Source organism: Lepidothrix coronata, unplaced genomic scaffold (assembly GCF_001604755.1).
Source record: "Lepidothrix coronata isolate B3197 unplaced genomic scaffold, Lepidothrix_coronata-1.0 Scaffold64, whole genome shotgun sequence".
Classification (NCBI taxonomy): Eukaryota; Metazoa; Chordata; class Aves; order Passeriformes; family Pipridae; genus Lepidothrix; species Lepidothrix coronata.
The window spans coordinates 3,150,632-3,173,857 of record NW_016690244.1 but is presented as its reverse complement, the minus strand read 5'-3'; the positions used below and the strand labels follow the sequence as shown (position 1 = coordinate 3,173,857).

Sequence of the window (23,226 nt, the reverse complement as noted above, 5' to 3'; positions counted from 1 at the left end):
CTAAAGCATACACTATTTTCTCATTTCCCGACAGAATAACTTGAATGTTGTAAACAAGAAAATAATCAGTAGTTCACTTTCAAAATTAAATTTCAGATGACTGTTAATACTACAAAAAAGGCACTTTCAAAAATCATTACCATCTTCATGAATGCTTTCTGAATGTTAATTGCACACAAATTCAGACCCACAAATAATGACAAATAACCTTATCTTTCTCTTTTAAAGGTTTAGTTTTACACTTTTGAATACACTACAGCCAAAGGCAACAAAACATCTTGTTGGAAATTTTGTGTATTCTGCTTCTTCATTGCTGCCTTTTCAAGGAGATGCTTTCTGCACAGTGAACTCCAAGTATGTATTGAGCACTGTGACCTTTATAATTTTGATTTCAACAACAAGGTCAGCATTGCTAAGAAGCCAGTTTTGCCTTAAAGGCAAAATCTCTGGAAGAACCCAAACCAGATCTTTTAAATGTAATTGAACTACAACAATTCGTTTCCATAAGCTTAAGAAAAAAGAAAGCCTTCTAAATTTGCAACCAATTTTATAGTATTTGGCCACTGATAATAGATGCAGACAGAGAAGATGGACCATCACTTTTTGGATTTCATACAATGCTAACTCAGACAAAAGTTTTTATGTGAAGAAAGGTAACAAGGAGCCCCATGTTAAGAACAAGCAGAGGAGTACAGAATAATCAAAGCACATCAGAAAGCGAAGAGGCGCAGAATGCGAGAGAAACCAAGATTCCATTCCTGCGATTGCCAACCAGCTGTGCTGAGGAGGTTCCTTTCCCTGTTGGTGCCTCCTTGGCCAGCACAGCATAGCTGACTCAAAGCTACACAGCTGACTCCCTCTCAGGGTCTGCACTTTGGCATCACCCCAGGGCAGCAGAGGGATGTAGATCTTGCCTGTATTAGGAAATTACATTATTTCGCCAATGAGATGTTGTCTTTGCCCCTGTGCGTACATGTAGTTAAGCTGTTGGCAATGCTTTTTCAAGTTAGAACTGTTGTAACAATCAACAGCTGAAACAATGTTATTTCTCATCATAGTTGATGGACTTGATTCTTCATTGTCTTTGTCTTGTATAGTCATACCTACCTCTGAAAGCATAACAGCCACTGGATACAAGATCCTATCAAATCAGAATGGTACTTTTAGGTAAGAGAACATACTTTTAACTTTAAAACTTACAATTTGATAGTTAGGGAAGACCTTATATTTAAGTTGCTTAGATAAACATCTACAGGTTGGGTGAGGTAGGAGAAAATGAGGCTTTTAAGTTTGCTGGGCATGATTAACATCAGCTCCTATTCACAGTTACATTTTGGAAAACACTGCATGGAATGTCTGTTCCCATACATTGACAAGATCATTTTGCCAGGTAGAAATTTATTTCACAGGGTAGGAAAGGAAAGAATGTCTTACTGATTCCCCCCTCCTTTTTCCATGGTTGCTTCATTACAGCTTTTCCTAGATTTCTTCTTCCTATCATGCTGTATAGCTCTGTGAATAATTTGAGATACTATATCAGCACACCACAGTTGATGAAGGCTTGATTCTCTCAACATTTTCGCTTCCATCCTGATTTTTTTGTAACCTAACCTAAGAGTATGATGACCAAGCATTTCCATTTTCACTTTCTCCTCTATAGCTCCTGAGACATAAATAAAATGGAGAGGAGGCAGAATAGGAGGGAGGGATGGCTTCTGCTAAAGGTAGAAAACACACCACACAACCATCATCAAAACTGTCAGATGTGATAATCTGGTAAGTGAATCCTCAGAGAATTTTAACTGTACACATCTCTTTCACAGGTACACAGCAAAATCCTCTATTACAAGAGGATGAGGCAGTGAAAGCCACCTTAAAAAGACTCCAGAATGATTGGATGTCAGGGGAAGGAGGAGGGGAGAAAGAAAAGAAGTGGTCTCTCTCTCACTGTGAACAATCTTTGGTTGATTTATAATCACAAGGTTTTGGTTTTTTTCCAGGAAGCAACATTAGCCTCTATAAAATCAGAAGCGCAGGAAAATTGCATCATCTTTTCTCAGCATCAATATGTTCCTTACTAAGCACAAAGCAACGTGCTCTTATCATTCTTTCTTGTAGCCTTTTATTTTCTACTACTTTCACATATTTAAATATTAATTCTGTCATACACATTGTAGTTCCAAAAAAGTCCTAGGGGAATATCATTTACATATATCAATTGAACATACTTCACACGTGAACAATATGATAAGGAACATAATTCAAAATAACAAGCAACATGAAGTAGTTTGAAACTCTCGTTATTTTCAGTGACTCTGCAAGTAAGGTGTTAAAAGGTAATTCATCGAATTTTAGTGATTTTCCACTTAGTAACGTTTCACAAAAATCTGAAGACCACACACCAGAATAAATAGCAATCCATTTCTCAAATTATGTTAAAACCAGTATTATCCCTTTTGATTGAAGTAGGTTGCTAAAGTTTGGACTCTTAGAAGGTGTTTCTGCTAGGAAATGTATTCTAGAACCTGTTGAGGTTCTTTGTTTGTTTTTTGCTTTCTCTTAGAACCGCATCTTGACCTGCAGCTGAGCTGACTTATCTGTTTACTGTCAATGGCAAGGCGTTCCCATCCCCCTGATTTCCAAATTCAAAGCCCTTCTCTCCTTAATCTCTGGTCAGTTCTGTTCCTTGCCCTTTGTTCTGGCTCTGCCACTTGTCAAACACTTTCCACAAGATGATTCAGCTCACTAAATTGGAACTGTTATTCAGCCATTTTAGTAATCAGTTTTCTGCTATTTTAGTGATTTAAATCAGTTAGCCCAACAGTGAGGAAAACTAGAGATAACAGAGGAAGGCAGTTCATAGCAGGTCGTAAGAAGGCCTTGTGGGGTCATACAGCAAGTGTTTTTTCTTGGTGGCTTTTCAGCAGCATTCCTCTGTTTAGTGGTCACCGTTAACGAGATGATGCATCTCCACCAGAATTTTGCCAGTTTTCCACACTTGTGTTCTATCCACAACAAAATACTTCTGATCAATAACTGCACATCTGCCGTAAAAAGTACCTGTAATTCAGTACATGACTACTGTGGTTTCACCTATTTTACACCTGAATAAAGAAATACACTTACATGAATGGTGACCTACAAGTTGCAACACTTGATCTTTACTAAAACAACAAACGCATGAGAGGAATGTTTGTATTCTGGGTTGCAAAGCAAACAGAAAGGCATTGAGAGGAATGCATGGCTAAGAAAAAGGGATAATTTATTTCCTGTTTCGAAATACTACATAAAAACAGTGTCTTCAGGAAAAAATAAAATTAACACAGCAGCAAGAAAAAACTAAAGTACAAACTGCTGGCATACATAAGTCGCTAATCTAGCCAATACCTTTCTGTATATCCAGAGGCTCTGGGAATGTGCACCCTTTGTCTGAAATAGAGGTATACAATGAAACGTCCCCTGCATTGGGTTTTCCCTGAATGCCCCCGAAGGGACAAAACTCACCCACTAAACTTTTATAGAATTCAAAGCCATTCACGTGTTACACTCACAAACACGCTACCAAAGTAAAGAGAGGGAAAAGGGTTGACTTGCTTCCTTGCTTCTTCTGGGACTTCCAGCAAGAGTCGAGATGTTAAAATGGTGCTGATGCGACCCATCTTTTTCCAGGTCTCCAGCAATACTCGTGAGAGAAGATGAAGTAACGAGGCCTCCTGGAGAGGATGGCCACCCTGTCCTCCCCAAAAAGCACGTCTCGCCCCCAGCCGCACTTACTTCACCTGGATGCGAGGTGCTTCCTTCAGGGCTGGGGCTGCCGGGGGAGCAAACGGCACAGCGCAGCTCCCTGCCCAAGGCAACACCTCGCAGCGGGGAGCGGCACTGGAGACATTCCGACCCAAAGGCACTCGCTCCGCTCCCGGGCCGGCCGACAGAGGCGACTGGAGCGCCGATCCCCCCGCCCCGTCCCCGCCCCCGACCTCCCAACATCCGGGTTCCCGCCGGCGCGGCGCCGCCGCCCGCTCCGCGTCCCGGGGAGGCGGCGGGGCCGGGCAGGGAGGAGGAGGCAGCAGCGAAGATGGCGGCGGCGGTGGGGAGAGTCGGCTCCTTCGGCTCCTCTGCTTCTTCCGGGCTCTCCTCGGCTGCCGGCTTTCCTTCGGCTTCGTCCGCCGCCTCTGCGGCCACGACCAACAACAACGCGGAGCTGCGGGCGGGCGCCGATGAGGACGATGGGCAGAACCTCTGGTGAGCGCCCTCCCGCCCCGCCCCGCGGCCGCGGACCCGGGCGCGCTGGCCGCCGCCGCCGCCGCCCTCAGCGGCTCCGTGCCCTGCGGGCGGCGAGGGGAGGGGGACTGGATAATCCTCCCCTCCCGCTGGCGCTCAGTCCCGCTCAGTCACTGAGCTGGGGGGGCACCTCCCCTTGGCAGCGGCAACTCCTGCCCTGCCCCCCGCGCCTTATCCTCCTTTCCCGGGAGATGGCGAGGGTGGGGACCGGGAGGAAGCGGGAGCCCCCTCCTAAGCGGTGTCGTCTCTCCACGCCAGGTCCTGCATCCTCAGCGAGGTGTCCACGCGCTCCCGCTCTAAGCTGCCTTCGGGGAAGAACGTCCTCCTGCTGGGTGAGGAAAGCATCCTGATTCCTCTCCCATCCCCGCCGCACACAGGCTGAGAAAAGCATCTCGATCCCTCTCCCATCCCCGCCGCACACAGGCTGGCTCCTGAGCCCTCTCTGGAGCTTCCCTTGTTTAGCGCCCCAAGGGGAGGGGGGCTTGATGGGTGGCAAGGTGCTGTCTTAACCCTCTCGCTTCTTCCCTTGCATGGCTTAGCTTCATTTTGGATATGCAATATCCAGAGATGCTTTAGATACGCCCCTCATCGTAGGTACCCCGCCATAATACCCTCGCTGTCCTTCCCCCACCCTGGTTCCTTAGGTTTAGATGGCTTAGATGGGGAGCTTTTATTGTCTTTTTCCCCCGTGAGTGCTGGTTTCGGGGTGCGTGCGGGCCCTGAAGCCTCCCCCGTTTGAGCCAGCGGTGCTGCTTTGCCGGTCCTGGTGGTGTGTCATGCAGACACAAAAACTGCTTCCGTGGCCCGAGCGGTGTCAGTGACGGTGCTGCCGTGGGCCGGAGGGCGGGGAGGCCGTATGGGCGTGCTGGCTGTGCCGGCTCTGCCCTGCCCACCCGGCGTGGCGGCAGCGGCAGCATCGGCAAGTGGCGCGGCGGCATCGCCGGCTGCTGCCCGCTTATCTCCACCCAGTGCCTTAGTCCAACCTGGCCAGGGCGAGGAGTTACGGAAGGGGACTTTGATAAGGCGATAATGAGAGGCCCAGCTGATATTCACTGTTGAGAGAAAGAAGAAAAATGATTCGTCAAAATTAAAAATTTCGGGGGCGGGGGGAGAAGAAATGGATGCTCCCAAGCATCATATTCATGTATGTATGAATATATTATTGCTATTATTATTAGTGGGATGGTTTTTTGGTTTTTGTTGCTCTGTTGTTTTTTCCTGAAAGACTATTAAATACTATTACCAGTAGACAACATGAGGAATCCAAGTGGATGGATTCATAACTAGCTGCTTCTTCCACTCCTTTGCCAACCTCCCTGTCCCCTGAAAGAACTGCATGTTAATATTTGGAAACGTGGTTAAAACTCAGTAAGATTTTCATGCAGACTCTATGCACGCTATAATTCTGCATAGTCTTGTGGTTTATAGTCTCTTGAGGTTTTTCAAGTTAAGGTTTTTTTCCCTCCATAATCCTAAAGCAATCACTGTGATCCTTTTCTTCCTGTTTTGATAAGCTGAGTGGTGACTTAAAACTGACTGAGAAGACTGTGCAAGGACTACAGGATGGTCTAGTGAAGCTGTTACAAGACTCACTCCCCTTTAATTTGTTACGTTTTATGTTATGTAGTTAAGTAAGATAGTGAGATTGGAAGTTCTAGTAGTAGTAAAGAAAGATTTCATAATGATTGACAGCTTTTCATGTGATACCTTGAACCTGAAATGGATGATTGTCCTTGTTGAAGTTGAAAGATTCTTCTTCAAACTGTGATCCTTATCAAGATTACACTCTGTTTTTCTTCTCTTCATAGTCAAGTAATCCTTAGTACTCAATAACTGGATACTGCTTCCTTCGGGGCTAGAGAAGGCACCATAGAATGTTTCCAAAAGCTCATTTAGTTTGTGATATTCAACCTGTTGTATAGAAATTTTCTTTTTTACCATTTACTTAGAGTTTATAGAATGACTTAATGTAATACTTTTTTTTTTCTTTTTTCAACTGATGCATTTTTTAAAAGATGTGCGAGCTTGTAAAGGAAATTCTGATTCTTGCTTAGAAATTGTGGTTTTTGGTCCAAAGGGGGGAAAAAAAAGCTTGACATGTGTTTAGGTAAAAGAACATCAGATCTGAGGACCAGCCAGTGAGGACCATGGCCATGTTCTTTGTGAGAATACCTAACCTTTGTTGTTCACTTGCAAGTCATGATGCTGTGCCTGAAGCACACTGGCACAGAAAAAAGGAGAGAACTTACATATTCTGTATTGGACAGATTCAGTGTGTGAAGTTCTGTCTGTTTGGGTTCTTGAGCTGTGTGTTTGCAGTCTCTCTGTTATCTCACATTTCCTCTGTGTTCAAGCTTTGTTCCTTTTGATAGTTTTTTACTAACTTTTATTATTAATACAGATCACTTCTTGCCATGATTATTTTCAGTTTCATTATGCTTTCAATAGTTTTAAGCAGAAGTTGTAAAGCTGACCAAAGTCTTGATGGTTTTCATGCATTTTGTGGCAGACAAATATTTGCTATATAAACAGTCATATTGGTCAAAACTTACCAGCTGAAACATGATACATAGTAACAAGTGCTTATTTTCATTACAATCTGCATTTTAAAAAAATTCCCTAAGCTTCCAGCATCCCACTCCCCCACCCCGAAAAGCCAACCGGAAAAACCCACCACGTAGTGTTCTTTTGTTTGCTAGGACAGGTTTTCTAATTTGCCTACAACATTTATATTTTTCAAACAGTGCATGCATTTGTATGCCTAGTTGTTCTGAGAACCTGGCATGCTAATTCTCCTATTTCAGTATTTGTTTTTAGCTATGTTAACATCTCATTTTTAAGAACCTGGCAAGCAGTTTGACATATCACAGCAATAACTAAAGGAAACTGGAATGCCAAATGTTAACCTCTAGATATGGCACATAGTTTCATGAAGTGAAGGTTAACATATAATATTGGTAATCCCCTGCTTAGTATCAGCCAAATATTAATTAACTCACAGTTTTACTCCTCCAAAATTGTTTCACTTGCAGACATTTTTTCAATAACTCTTTTTCTGTGAAGACTTTACACTCTGATTGGCACCACATGTAGCACGAAAGCATTTCTCTCTTCTTGTACGAACAAATAATGAAAACTCAAGCTTTCATAAACTTTATGTAAGTCATACTCATTCCTAGGCAGTTCTGTCATAGTGACCATAGCTACCTCATTTAGCAGACTATACCAGCAGAAAATATACGATGTCCCTGCCTTCATAAGGAAATTGACTGCTTTCATTGACATTTTTAGCTACTTTTTGCAGATAACTGAAAGAGTCTGTTTTTGTTGCTCTTGCTTCTTTTTTTTTTCCTCCTGGACTGTCTCTTCTGCTCCCTTTTGTAATAATGGTGGTTGATTGCAGGAGATGCTTTTTGTTGAGTGTGATGAGAAGGCTGATGCTTATAACTGGGAGCTCTCTTTCTGGTATATCTTAACCAGCCAGTGGAGTAGAGGGAGCAGCTGACAAGTCACCATTGCAGATGACGGATGGAATCCACAGTGCTATAAAATGTGTGGAGACTTGGATTCAGAGACCTGAACTAATCATTTATCCAATAAACTGTAGCATGCATTTGAGCAGTAATGTTCAAAGTCATTCCAGGATGCACCAGAAAACAGGCTCCCAGCTGGCAAGTGGATTGAGTAGTTGTTTTCTGTGTGGCTTTATATTTCATATGTTCCTCTGTCTCTGGAGCATAGTATATTCTTTGCCTACGATTCTAGCAATTTCAAACCATCCAGTGACACGTGTACACCTGACTCTGTGTCTTGTATTGCACACTTATGCTTCTACTGAATCACTAGCATTTTGGTTTTCTTTATTCATTTTACTCCACTTGATAATAAAGGCTTTAAGTTTATGGGGACTGAGAGTTCAACTGCTTTGTGTCCACATTTTCTCTTTGCCCTAGACATCTCACTTCTCAAGGCCAGGCCTGTTTGAATCTTTGAGCTCTTCTAGTGGACCCATGAAATATAGTGAACTTCTTAAATTCCATTACGGCAAATTGTCATGAGAGTATGTAAAGTCTTCTTACTTAAATTTGTACTCAACACCAGGAAAATTAGTTTTCCATTTTATTTTTTCCTATTCAAACACCTGAAAGTTCCACTGTGATCAGATCATCAGTGTAACCGATGAAATACTGCTTGTTCACACTGTCCATATTGTTAATCTCAAATGTTTCTTAATTCCATAGGATTGCAGAAGTTAAGTCAGAGAGCTTGTTTTCCTCCTCTTATTGCAACTTCTTCACCTTCTGCTGGTAATGAAAGCCTTCCAAATGTAGTTAACGTAGCCTTCCAAATTGTTTCAGTAGCAGAGTTATACTCCTGAAGTGTCAGTTGTTTTGATGGGGCATTGACCTAGATAAAATTCTAGTTGCTTGGTTTGTAGCTACATTTTTTTAGAATTAAGTAGTACTTCTTTGTAGTGTCCTTCCAGCAATAATACCCTTCCAAAAAGTCAGAATTACACAAATTCTGTGTAGTAAAACTCACTTAGAACAGCATAGAAAGTTCTGAAATCCTTGAATTGCATTTATTTTAGTTTGTCTCATCATTGTCAGAGATGCTGCTGGTTACCGGATCTGTATCTGAAATAGCTTCAAAGGTGAAGAACAGTGAAAGGAATTGTGCTTCTGTTTTTCCAGGCAGGTTAGTGGCAGGAGTACCTATAAAGGTGTCCCTTGGATAGTAACATGAGATTATTCTATTTTAGCATTGAGCCTGGGTAAAATACACTAGATGACTTCCTGCTATGTTAAAGGAGAAGGCTTGTGTTAAGAGATGGATGCTGTTCATATTCACTATGGAATTCTCTGCAACATTTGGCTTTCTGACTGTGGGTCTCTCCAAGCATAAGTAACACTTTCTGCTGTGCGTTTTTCCACAGTCAGGCCCCGTGTTCTCATGGTGCAGGACTTGGCAAAAAACATATTGGAAGAGTTGTCTACAATCTGCTCTCTATCCTGTTGAAATGCAGAAGTGCAATTAAGGTGCTCCTCAGAGAAGTTATATAATTTTTTGGTGCCACAAAGATACCAAAAAAATCATATGTCAGGAGAAAGACTTAACCTGGCAGTGCAAAACAAACTTGGAGGAGGAGAAACTTTTTATCCAATGAGTAAATAATAATTTAGTGGCAAGTTATGTGAAGGCTTGATATGACTTATTTATTGTGAACTTCCATGTTGTTTTGAGGGATTGAGAGAAGGATAGTTAATTTGTTCTTCAGTTCTTTGAAAGCAAACTAAATTTGGCTTACTCTGATTATTTTGGTCTTGTTCTGCAAAAGGCATTCTTCAATTAGTATAGAATGTATGAACAAGCCTCTTTCACTAATATGCAGCTGTAGAAAAAGCAGTTATTAGTCTGTGAGAAGTACTTCATCTTGAAAATAGCTGTAGCACCCACGTGCTTGGTTCTAGTAGGAAGAAGACCTTTATGTCTCTACACCACTGTATCAGGATTTAGTCATTCACATGGTGTAGAATAGTGATTGCTCTGGTATTCTGGGATGGCGTCTTGGTCCTGTTCAATAACTCATGTTTAGACTTGATGGCTTTGTTCTATCATATTTAAGCAAGATGGATGTTTTTCTATTAATAAAAGTACTCAATATTTTATGTTACAGGTATTAGATGTTCTAAATTGTTCTACCCAGAAGCTGTCTTTTGCACTGTAAGACGTGTGAAGCTAATTCATGAAAATATGCTTGGGGGTGTGGGATGTGCAGAAGGTGTTAATTAGGACCATTTCTAGTTTTGTGTGGCCTTGTTTGGACTTTTTTTTTTTTTTAAGAGATGAGTTGTATAATTCTCATATCAAGCTGAATTTTAATTGATTGGTTTAAAAAGCAAACACACCAACTCCCATCAAGGCACCAGTAGGATTATAGATTACAAAAAATTAAATGCATCCGGGGTTTTTCCAAGAGCTGTCGAAAAAAAAAAATCAAAGCCCTAGATCGAAGAGGTGCAGACCATCAATACCGATGACACAAAAGAAATGTTTACTTTGTGCTTCTTTGCCTTGACATATTGTAATCGCAGTGGAAAAACAATTGAAATAAAAAGTCAAAACCCATGTCTGTCCTGGAGATAACACACTGGTTGCTCTTTCATGTACAGACTTCTGTGAGAAGTAAGAAATGTCTTGTTTTACGACAAGTGAAAATCTACTTCTGTTTGAATTTTCTAAAAGAAAAAAGAAATGTGGGAATAGCAGAACTGTTAAATATTCTGAATTTTAAAATGTGTAATTGAAAGGTTGAAGAAGTTCTGTAATAGAGCCTAAGTTCTCTCTAATGTGATAGCTTATGGCTGAACAGTTTGTGTAGCAGTACATCGATAAGTGCCCGCTTGCCTGCACTCGCAGAAGGCAATTCATTCACCTCATTGCCCATCCTTCCTGTCTGGGGGTGACCATTCTGCTAAATTCTGTATTGTAGCAGAACATTTAGTGAGGCTTGATTTTCTGCTCAGTAAACGTGCGTTTTGCCTGGAGTAGTGAGAAGGGAGGAGGCTGGCAAGGGTTTGTATTACTATAGTTTCTTAGATGTTTGAGGGCAGCGACAAGGATGTTGTCAAACTGTTTTGTGGACAGAGTAGCACCTTGGACAGAGGAGCTTTGACAGCCCCAAACTCTGATGAAGTAGTAGAAGTGTGGGCATAAAAATGCAATGGCTTTCGCTTAGTTGAGTGTAAGACTTCCCGTTTTGTTAACAAGATGGTGAAATACTGTGCATAAGCAGATTGAGTTGGCTTTGTTTCAGCTCCTTCCTATCCTGACTTTTCTGCAAAATTAAATCTGTTGACTCACTTTTACTTGTATTCAGCTTTGGTGCATAGCACTGCTTGGTAGAAGCATCACTTCTGTTTCCTCACTGTAGTATTAGTGTGTGAGTCCAGTTTGATGTAATGGGGGATTTTAGTTCTTTGGGATTTTTTCTGCAAAAGGAGGACCTTTTGTATTGTTTGCAAAAGCAGGATGCAAAATCTACCTGATTTTTATTCTACCTTGAAATTCCTTATCAAAAATGGTGTCAGAAATGTTTTGCTCAGTGAGTTTGCTTATGGAAATCAATAATTAATTTAATAATCCCACAGTTAGAAATAAAGAAGAAGCTAGAGGATTTTCCATCTTAGAATTTTTAAAGGAACTGGAGGATGATGATGACTCTCTTTGAAGGTACATAAGGCTCTGTTTTATGTACTCCTTCAGTAGCACTTTAAAAAAAAACCCCACTTCTGTTTCATAATATTAGTATGCATTGATGTTTAAGCCTAGGGAATATGATATTTTAGTTTTGTCTGAAACTAAGCAGCATTATTTTTGAGATATTTTGGGGATATCCAGAGACAACAAACAAAGGTAAATATGCTTAAGTGTGTTAAAGTTTGTCATTTCGAATGCCATATAGTATATGTGTATATATGTATTCTTATTGGGTTTTTTTCCAAAGCATATATACTTTTATATATGTCTCTGGTAGAACTTAAAGCTAATTGCATTATTATGCTGTACATTATTCATCAAACCTCAAACGACTAATAGACTTTAATTTCCTTACAAATATTTCCCCCTCCTTAGGGACAGAACCTTTGGTGCACACTAAAGATATTACAATAAAATGTTTGAGTTTTGAGAAGTTTTAAGAGTTAGCATTGCATGAACTCAGAATTAATTTGGTAATTAGATTTCTAGTAACTACTTAGGAGTTTTAGATAAGCACTGGTTTAGAATTGATTTGTATTTTGATATTCTTGCTGAAGAGTAGCTACAAAACAAAATCCTACTGCTGCTCTTTCCTAGCATAACTTGGTATATTCAAAGTGTGTTGACTTTTCAAGTGTTTTATACTGAAGTCTCAGGTTGGAAAAATTAATAGCGATGCAAATACATTTGGAGTTCCCACAATTTTAAAAGGTATATTCAACATATTAAACATAGAAAGTAGAGGCAGATGAAACCTCGAGTCTTAGCATGTTGGGTTTGACTAGTGTGAGGGTTGGACTAGATGACTATAGAGGTCCCTTCCTTTAAACTTCCTTTAAACCCAAACTATTCAGTTATGATTCTATATTCTCTTGCCCAGACAGTTATCTTTTCCTCACTTTTTATGATCAATTGCTTGGACAAAAAGGAAGAAGTCCTTATGCCATATACAATGGTTCTAGTTTTACTTTCTGACAGCTTTTTCAGTGATATTGAAAAAATACTGACTCTAATTTGGCTTAAATATGTCAAGAACTCTGGATCTCCTATGGAATTGGGCCCATTTGGCTAGGCAGCTGTCTTGCACCCTTGCAGGTGGGTCATCCTGTTTGTGAACTTGTTAGTTTATGGATTGCTAACTTGTTTTGGACCACTTGTCAGTGTTGCTTCTAACTCTTTTCTCCACAGATCTTCTGGTTTCTCTTACATCCTCTGCAAACTATACTATTCTCTTCCTTACCTGAGTAATTAATGAAAGTAGTACCAATCCCTTTAAACTTCACTGATGCATCATTCTGGCTTTCTACTGAAAGATGAGCGCTGCTCTCTGCATGCAGTAACTCGTCCAATACCATTATATGTGTCAGTGATCCACCTGCCTGACCTTGGTGCTCTGAAATGGGTGGATGTTTGCTAATGAGAAGGGAGTAGACAGTCCTCTTCATGGAACAGAGTGAATTTAGGTAATTCTGTGATGGAAGGCAGAAATGACTCTACTGTGTGTGCATACATGTCCAGAGGTACTAGCTTTACATCAACTCAACTTGTCTTATGCTGTACTGATAAAATTTCTTCCAATCTAGGGGAGGAAATAAAATCCCAGCTCCTATTTTGCCGTAAGATATTAACAATATTGAACTCCAGTTTACTTTAGGCATTTGGAAATATGAGGGTGGAGAGAAAATGACATAACACAGAGCTGTGATAAGTAAGAGGCTTGTGGGATATATATTTCAAGTTTCCCTATATTGTTTAGCATGAGCACTTTCAAACAATAGTTGCATAGCTATTAACATCTGTATAAGCATGTTTTAGACTGCTTAAGTGTGTCTTTTGTCAGGTGTAGAACTTTAAAAAACACCTGCAGTTATGCAGACTTGTTGCAGCAACTTTTGCTAAGAACGGGCAGATATGCTTTGCAGAAGATATTAAACTTTCCCAGTGCAAGCAATTGAAATCTTTATTGCCACCTGTGTGAAACACGAGAACTTAGCTGGGAGTCAGCTGTTCTGAGAAACTAAGAACGCTGCTGAGTGCAACCCCTCATTAAAAGGAATAATTTTGGTTTGTCTTACCTGTTGAGCCTTCTGCTAGCACAAATTAATTGAAGCTGCCTGTTCAAAAAGGTAAAATAGCACAATGAATCATACAGACACTGTTGGCAGAAGTTGAAATAGCTTCATAACATGTCAGAGTAGCAGCTAATAAACTTCCAGTTGTTTTTAGATGACAATTTTAAGAAGCTTGGATAAGTACTTGGGTGAGAGCAGAGGAGGAATTGTAATTCATCTCTGGTGATGAAGGTTGAACTCCTCACTTCTTCGTCAGAATTTTTATTTTATAGAATGTTCTTAAAAGAAGAGGAAAAGCTTGATGTATGAATAGAAAATAGGAGTGCTTTTCAATAGTTATTTAAAACTATTTAATTATAGCTGTAGTTGTTTGCTCAAGTATGTCGTGATATATATAACGTGGTTAAGAAACTTACAAATGAGCTCTTCAATTATGAAAAAGTTAAATTGATACAACTTAATTTTTCACTTAACTTGTCTAAACTAGACTTTAAACTTCAGTTTTGGTCTTATTTCTCCCTCCTTTTTCTATTTTTAAAAATATATTTTATTTAAAATAGCCTTTTCATTCAATTGAGTAAAATCCCCTTGACTCCCTAAAGTCAGCAGTCTTAAGTTTTCTAGACTGTTAGTGAAATATGAAAATAAAGCTTACCTCTAAATTGAAGGCTTCATATGGTAACCTTAGGAATGATATGTTAAGCAAATTCAAAATCAGTCTATCAAAGTGTAATTCTTCTGCTCTTCCCAGTGTGTTTTTCTGTAGTGTTTTTGATGTAGCCATAGTATTGTCTATAAGGTCATGGTCAGTTCCCTGTAAAGGGAAAACATCGTTATGTTTAGCAGTGAAAATTACTGCCCTTGAACTTTCGTCTTTGTTATGTGGTTGAAAGCAAGTGTTTATACTCTCCTCGTACAGGAGAGACTTGGGAAAAAAATGTTGCGTTTGACATAAAACTCATAAGGTGCCTCTTAGGGACCTGGGATTAATCTTAATTTTCTAACTTGTGAGTGAGTTTCAAGAATTTTCTGATGTCTAATTGTTACATACACATCATTCTGCAAATCAGAGTGGCAAAACCCTGCTTTGTGACCAAATTCAGCTTAATTATTCCTTCAAGTTGGAAAAACTGCATATGAAGTTTTCCAGCTCTGGGACATATGACCAGAAATTAGGTTTTTCAAGAAGAGCCTCTGGTGCTAGTTGAGGTGTTTACCTTGTGCATGTGCTGTAAGGCCCATTGGTTACCTGAGCTCCTTTTGGAGGGAAGAGAATAGGAGTGAATGGATCTGGATTGCAGGCTTGTTCCTCTGTGCTACCCAAATACACACAGGTGTACTGTAAGGCAGTGGACTTACTGTTTGTCACCTCTTTTTAAGGTTTCTTCAGACCTGTAACAGAAAAAATATTCAAAGGAACCAACCCATAAAAGCTAAGGAAACAGATTTGCCTTACTCAGCCTGGTGCTGTGTGCTGTTTGATATGAGGGAGTTCTAAATCATGTTCTTCTGACCTCTGAGAGGAGCTTAGAAACTACTTTAGAAAAACTTTGCTACTACTTTGGTTGTAGTTGAAAGACTGAAATTGTTTGAAGTGTTTAACTGCTCCTTAACAGAGCTTTTTAAAGATAGGTGTAAGAGCCTATTTCAGATAAGATAGTGGCATAATTGCATTTATCAATAACTAGAAATAAGATTTGAAGCTGAGACATGCACTTAGAACAGATGGATGAGTTGGGCAAAACCTGCTGTATTTCAAAACTTCAGTGAGGTCAGTCACCCTGTTAGGATATGGTTTCCTTATTGCCCCAGGTGGGTTTTAATATGTAACAGTGATTAAAGATTGAGTGCTATCTTACTTCTGTCTCTGCAGGTGAAGATGGAGCAGGTAAAACTAGCTTAATAGGAAAAATTCAAGGAATAGAGGAATACAAAAAAGGAAGAGGAATGGAATACTTGTATTTAAATGTGCATGATGAAGACCGAGATGGTAAGTTTGTATTTGTGATATATCTGGGTGATAACATAGTGATAATATAGTGGGATGATCTTCTTTCTTTATCATGGCTTAGGCCAGAAGGGATTTGTATGGTAAGGAAGTTTGTCAGTGTAATTCCCTTAGTAGATACCATGAATGACCACTTAAGTGGTAGAGGAGGAGAAGAACTCATCAGAAGAAAAGGCTGAAAAGACCAGGGAAGCAGACTTAGCTGCAACGTTCTGAATAGATGTACATTCCTCAGGCCTAGAGGAAAAGATGCCCAGGCTCCTATATTCCATTTCAATTACTGTAGCAAATAGTTGCCATAAACCTACAGAGAAACCTTTGTCTTGGTGGCATGGAATCTGCAGGACTACTGTCATGGATTGGTGGGTGGGGAAATGTGCACGATGCTAAGGGAGATGTAAAAAACAAACAACAAGAAACCCCAAAAACCACCAATCCAAAAGTTTGGGTGAAGGCATTGCTGGAAAGTAAGAAGTATGTTTAAGATCCTGTTTAAGATCCAAATACCTGGAGTTACGGGGTGTGAATAAGGATGTACTGGAAGCTTTAGGGAAAAATGGGAATTCTTGTCTATACTATAAGAACAAATCTGTGTAGAAGGAGAACTAGAAGAAGTGGGCCTCTTTTTCTGGGGGGGGGATATATGAAATCATCTGCTTTCCTGACTTTCATGCCTGGCTATTGATCTCAAAGGTAACTTGAAACCAGGATTAAGAGTACTGGGAGTTTGATCTAAATCAGACTTCTGTAACAAGTGATAAAAACTTACCTGAAGGCAAAATGTAATTCTGTTAAGCTCCTTAATTTTGAATCAACAGCTCCTCATTAACTGTAGAAGTGTCTGTGAATACTGGAGTATGGTGGGTTTTTTTTGGGGAAAAAAAGCAGTGGGATGGTCTATTTGTATGTTGATTGCACTTTCATAAATTGGAAGAATAAATTCAAGTCCATCTCAATCATTAAAAACTTGCAGTTATTCAGTTTTTTGAATGGCCAAAGTACATTCTGTAGTTTAAGAGTTATGTAGGCGTATCATGTTAGAGTTTTGAAGGGGAGATGGCAGCCCTTGAGAGTTGAGCAGACCGAGGGCTGAAAAGGGATGACTGAGTTCATCCAGTTCTGCTCTTCTAAGATGCATCTTGAAGAAAACATTTTCTCTCTCTAAAATGGTGAACAACTATTTTTGAAATGTTGAATGCTATCTCTCCCTTTCAGATGATGTATTTAAGATCTTCAGTTATCAGCCATTAAACATCAGGGTTTGGAAGAGGAGGAGCTTGTCTCCACAAGATGCAGTTTGCTGTGATGTTATGTATGTTCAATTGACTGATAAAGATATGTCATCTGCTTTCTTCCTTGTATTTTACATGTCTAAAGAAGATTTAATAGCCATTTTGTAGTGGTGTGTTTCAAGTAAATCTCATAAAATGTTTTTCCTTTTTTTTGTAGACCAAACAAGATGTAATGTATGGATTTTGGATGGTGACCTGTATCACAAAGGTCTTCTTAAATTTGCAATGGAGGCGAGCTCTCTAAAGGACACTCTAATTATGTTGGTAGTAGACATGTCTAGACCCTGGACTGCACTGGATTCTTTACAAAAATGGGCAAGTGTTGTAAGAGAACATATTGACAAGTTAAAAATTCCTCCTGAAGAAATGAAAGAAATGGAACAGAAGTGTGAGTATTCTGCAAATACATGGGAATCCATTTAAATATGCTTAATGCTTTCTGCACCATTTAATCCCTCCATTGCAGTCTTTTTCATTCTTTGGAAATGTTACTTAAAATTAGGGATTATCAAGCCAGTCGAGCTTCAGATAAGTCTGAAGTAGCTGTATGAACAATACTAGTACTTCTTTCTAACAGAATAACAATTTGGGGGGAAAAAGCTTTCAGAATAAACACAGCTGAAATGACAATCTTGCATTTTACATATTTTTCTAGATGAGATATTCCAAGAAAAAAAATCCTTAGCTTTCAATTTTTCAATTTATTCATTTATTTAAAAGGTAGGTCACTACATCTGCTTCATAATCGTTCCTGTAATTACTCAGAGAATCTGGGACTTGTTCTGTGCCTGCCAAAAGTGTCAATGTTGAGAGAGTTCATGACAACATGGCTATGCCTGGGCCCTTTCTACTTGAAGATTTTTATCATAATTGTTATTGACATTAACACAGCTATATATTTGTTTTGGCATGGATAGGATATGGCTCTGTCAGTGTCTTGTCTTTTTAGTTTTAAACATGCAGAACACAAAAATATTTCAGGATTCCCTAAACTGTCTACCTGAACTTGCTAACATTATGGCTCCATATTACTTTTGGACACAAGTGTATTTCCCTTGGGGTAATAAAACATGAGTCTTTCCCATTCATCTCTTTGTGAATTACTGCAAGGAAAAGTATTTGAGAAAGCTGTGTGTTAAGATCAAATAGGATGATTAAACTTTGTAAGTGTGAAGTCACTCTGTAACTGGTATGTTCTTAAGCATCTGAGTGCCAGATTGCTGAATAGTTATTTTAGAAATGCAGGTTGTAGCTGTGCTGTGATAAGCTGTCAGGCGATGGTTGTAGATACTTCAGAATGGGGAGAAGGGGGGAAAGTTGGTTGTTTTCTTTATCCTTTTAAGAGAGAAATTCTTTTTAGGGAAGTATCATTGAGAATCATATCTTCCTCGAAAATAACTCTTTTTAGGAGGGAGGAGCTGAGCTTGTTTGGATGTGGGTTTTGTTTTGGTTTTTGGGAGTGGAGTTAGTGCGTGTATGTGTATTAAACATCCTGACATACAATTTCAGGATGTGATTTTGCTGGATGAAAGTAGTAAGGATGCAATATCTCTGTTATCGAAAATGTGTAGCTGGTAGTTTTGCTTCCTTACTGACTGAGTGAACAGAATAGCAAAACTCTACAAAATCCAGAAACTGTAAGCCATGAGGCAAGTCAAGAAAACATGCTACTCGTTTAGTTTTTTCTGTTGTTTTGTTCTTTTATCATCTGGTCTAATTCTTACAGATACTGATAGTCTATACATTGGGTATAACAGAAGCCCTGGACACAATCCAGATGTGACTGGAAGCTGTTTGATCCTCTTGTGATGTGGCTTCATGTGTTACTAGGCAGGCAGGAGCTTGACACTGCCAGAAGAAGCAGGGAGGAGTCTTGCTTGCATGACTTTTGGCTACATGGTCCTACTTTATTCTTGTGTCAGGCTCAGTGCTCCTTCGAGCTGGTTTAACTTGCTAACAAGGCTGAAATCTACTGAGGGTTTGTGTGTGTAGTTTTCTGGAGATGTGCTGCTGTGTTTGTCTTCCCGTTCTAGCAGCTTAGCTTCTCTCAAAGACAGACCCTGGGAGGACTAGAACTCATATGGAAAGATATTAGGGGGTATGTAGCAGCTGTGTGTGAAGGGTTGCAAAAACCCTCTCTCTTTACTGAATTAGTCGGTGTCTAATGAAATTGTGTCTCTAAGAAAGACTTGAGATTGTATTTCACAGTCTTTGAGGTGTGATACACTAAATCAATCCTCCTTTTTACTGTTTTCTGTACTTATATAAAGATTAGTATGTTATGATCATACAGTGGGAATTTTAGGAATTCACACACTGGAGTAGTGTGATTTTTATTTTATGCAATTATCCCAGAACAGACAGGATACTGTGCAGGAAAGATGTTGAGTGACTGGCATATGTTGGTGAGGACGCTGGGTTTAAAACACATTCAGTTGATTTGGGAGGCTCTCAGACCAGACTGAAGTAGCAGCAGTCCCTGAATAAGAGCCCAAGTTGACTGTTCAAGTAGAGATTATAATCGGTGCACGTGCTTTTTGTTATTGTGAACTCAGAGAGCTGCAGAAAAATTGAATAATCTTGACCTAATATAATTTTTCCTCTAGGGTGTTGAAGTAAGTCTTGTTCTGTTCATTCCACAAGTGCTTTTCTAGGTGTTAATTTGAAGGGCTTTAGTCAGTCTAGCGAAGGTAGCAGTGGGTTAACACAAATCAGGACAAAGAAGTGAGAGTGTATGGGGGTAGGTAAGCTGCCCCGTGCATGATGCAGCTGAGCTGCCTTGCTGCCTGACTTCTTTTGCTGAATTAGGATGTGCTACTCATGGAATAGTAATCAATGGTTTGGTTTGGTAGAGTCTTGTTTCTGCTGTGTGGAACAGGACATGATGTGAAAGATACAGACATTTTATGCCTAAGATTGCATCCCTGACTGGAGGAATAGTAAGTGGCTGTGTTACGAAGGGCTTGGGTGTGTGCAGTGGAACATGACAAGACAGTTGCGACAAGAATGAGAAAATAGAAAGTTACGTTCTGACTTACCCTCCCTGCTAAATTTTAAAGTAGTGTCTGATCTATTTTAAAAGCATACCAAATATTTAATATGCCATTAACTAATTATAAAGCTAGGTAATAAATAGTGTTTGTGTATTCTGTTCTTTTTTGTTTATTACTACTGTAGATTCTCTGTACAAAGAGCGAAGAATGGACAAAGAGTTTGTAGATAAAACCTGGTATATGGTAGCAGCTAAGCAGTATGTGTTGAGCTTAATTCTGTTTATTCTGACAAACTGTTCCATTAATTTTGCCAAGAAGAATGGAAGGAAACTTATGTCCTTCAGGAAAAAGATGAAACAGTAATCGTTAATAGCACCTGCCTAGTGGCTCCACAGTGATAAAATAAAAATGGTTTCATGTTGTCCTTATGGACAGTTTTATTAGATCATGTTCTTCTGGCTGCCAGTCCAGCAGATCTTAGACTTGCTAGTTCTTTCCTGTGCTGCACAGAGCAAACAACTAGTCAGCACTAGATGCATGCTCCATTTTTTCAACATAAAGATGCAGAAGTACTATGCAATCAACAGTGCTAGAGATCAATGCCAGTGGAAATCATTGTTGAAATAATAAAGTAGCTGATGTTTTAATATAACTTTTTTTACTTTCAGTGGTAAGAGACTTCCAGGAATATATAGAACCAGGCGAGGATTTCCCAGCTTCTCCACAGAGAAGAAATACTTCATTACAGGAAGACAAAGATGACAGTGTGATTTTACCCCTGGGTGCAGATACACTAACATGTAACTTAGGCATTCCAGTAGTAGTAGTTTGTACAAAGGTTTGTTTCACATTTTAGGATTTTTGCATATTTGAATTAAGCAACTCTCTCTGTCAGTTGTGGAACTGGGGAGGGAAGCATGTGGTTAAGTTATTCTGAATAGCTTGTTGAAAAACTCTTTGTTTAATGTTGAAGACTGGTTATTTTCTGGAACCTCTCATTGCATGTTACTTTGGAATTATCTTTTCCTTTAGTTCTACCAGTTTTCAAGGAATTGAGAAACACCTCAGATCTGGTTTTGCTCACAGAAGTGAGCTAGTCAGTAAGCAACTAGAATTCCCCTTGATTTCCACAGTCCTCCTTGGGCTGAACATAGTGTTTTGATAAGTTTTTTTTAATATTTCTGATCTTTTTTTCTGAAGATGAACGTATTTGAGAGTTACAGTTAGTAAAGTGCTGCTCTATTAACTTTCCTCAGTTCTTAGGGTGTTTGTGATCTGTTTTGATTTCTGTTAGATATGTAACCATATCCTTAATCTAAAGAAAACAACGGTGTGGTTCTCCTGTGGCTGTTTTTGTTGTTTTTTCTCCCCCTGGCTCTTCAGTTCTCATTGGCAGTAAGCATACTGCATCTGCAGCTTCTGCTGGCCCACAGTGAAGGCATAAACCTTCTGATGCATATGCTGTTCCTTCACTGGAAGTCTGACCCTCTCATCTGAGCAGCACCTTCCTTCTCACCTGCCAGCTCTGTTATTCTTCTCCCCACTCCTTTTTTTTTCTTTTTCTGCTTCCACATTCCTTGCTTTTGCCTCCCTTTACAAAGGGCTAGTTAGTAACTGGATTGAAAACACTGTCTTGTAATACTACAGTGTGTGAAAAAAACATTGGGTAGAAAATAGTGAAGTCGTTTAGTGGGTAAGTTTTCAAGAGAGACTTTGAGTTATTGCACGGGATTGGGGAGGGGGAGTGAATGAAAAATGCCAATCATTTTACCTCCCTAGTTAATTTTCACCACAGTATGTGTACATCAAGTTATATATAATTAAAAACAAAAACATTCAATTATGCTTCTAAAGTATCTTAGCAGGTTTTTGTTTTCCTCTACACTACCCCTCCCCACTCCATCTCCCTTTCCCCTTGTGAACTGGATGTGTAGCAGCACTGCTATTTCAGCAGGTGCCTGGAAGTAGTATATTAATTTTGTGTTTATTTTGACAGTGTGATGCCATCAGTGTTCTGGAAAAAGAGCATGACTACAGAGATGAACACTTCGACTTCATTCAGTCACATATCAGACGGTTTTGCTTGCAGTGTATCCTTTAACACATCATAAAGATGATTATGACTCAAATCTTCCTATTAATTATGACAAGCTTAAAAGAGTTTTTTCATCTGTGCCAAAGTAGGATGCAACTCCTTTACTGTAGCTGGCAGTCTGCTTCAGCTGCACCTACAGCCAATGTTGAATTAAACTTTTCAATTTTATTTTATTACAGAGCTGCAGGAGTCTCTAGCATGTCCCCTTACCACGAACTTCTTTACTTGCCTCCATTTCCATGTTTAGGAGTCAGTTCACAAAACAGGACAATTTAACTGACTAACTGCCTAAAATAAAAAGATAATTCATTTCAGTATGATATTGCTCCAGATGTACATAAGGCATGTTATTCTTTTTGTCCCAAATATGCAGTCTCCTCTGTGTTCAGTAATTTCACTGGATGAGGTTCTCAGGGAAGGAAAGAAGTGTGTGACTTCTCTTATATTGGTACAGAGACAATGCACAGAAGCTGTTGCTGTGCTTTTATTTTTAAAGAAGTATATTAAATACTGTTTAGTGTTGTTTAGTCAGCTAGACATGCTGAGATATAGATTTTAGATGCTAGTAACATGCCTACATTGTGTCATCACTTGTGCTGTAGTAAAGGGAAGTTCAAATGCTATTGAAGAGACAGCAGTTGACAGATGGAAAAGTTAGCCCAAGAACCAGAGACCTCAGTTGAAATGGCACTTATTTCAAAGGGCTTGCAAGACCTAATTTTTGAAAATGGAATTCTGGGTAACTGTAATAACTGTTGTGGGTGGAGGAAAAATACAAAATATTCATAGGGATCAGCCTCATGAGTCTATATGCCACGTACGACTTGAAATTCTATTCTAAACTTCACTGAATGGGAATCAGACCCCATTATATAACTTTCTTGTAGAATATGAATTGCAAGCATGTAGAAATAAATTAGGGGCCGTGGTATTTTTATAATCTTAAAGTAAAAATTGCTTTTTTATTAATCCTGTGCATAAGATGTGTTAATTTGATACTGAGCCATGCCGGAATACTCAGCACTCTTTTGGTCTTTTAGTAACTTGTATACAGTACAACTCAATTGTCTTCGTTTCATTCAAAAGCAGATCACTGTATAATATAAGAACTTGCTCCCCTAATTAAAAAAACCCAAGTGGGAAAGTGGAGGACCTTTGGCATTTTTGAAGCTACTAATGCTAATGTTGGTGTGACTGTGTTGCAGGGTAGGATAATGACAAGATA

General features: G+C 39.5%; 1 protein-coding gene and 1 long non-coding RNA gene across 2 annotated transcripts in view; one reads left to right on the top strand and one right to left on the bottom strand.

Moving 5' to 3' along the window:
• Positions 1–2,105: 2,105 nt before the first annotated feature.
• LOC108498794 lies at positions 2,106–3,924 on the bottom strand. The gene is made up of 2 exons (XR_001875309.1): positions 3,505–3,924; positions 2,106–3,044 (listed from the first exon to the last, which is right to left on the bottom strand). It is a non-coding gene; the product is annotated as an uncharacterized LOC108498794 (long non-coding RNA).
• Positions 3,925–4,014: 90 nt separating this feature from the next.
• Positions 4,015–23,226, top strand: part of DYNC1LI1 (dynein cytoplasmic 1 light intermediate chain 1) — a 27,508-nt gene continuing 8,296 nt past the window's right edge. The window contains exons 1-6 of the mRNA XM_017818012.1: positions 4,015–4,242; positions 4,540–4,613; positions 15,487–15,603; positions 17,071–17,301; positions 20,575–20,744; positions 21,903–21,996. Coding sequence (XP_017673501.1) covers positions 4,076–4,242; positions 4,540–4,613; positions 15,487–15,603; positions 17,071–17,301; positions 20,575–20,744; positions 21,903–21,996 — 853 coding nt within the window. The 5' untranslated portion in view covers positions 4,015–4,075. The remainder of the gene's footprint in view (positions 4,243–4,539; positions 4,614–15,486; positions 15,604–17,070; positions 17,302–20,574; positions 20,745–21,902; positions 21,997–23,226) is intronic.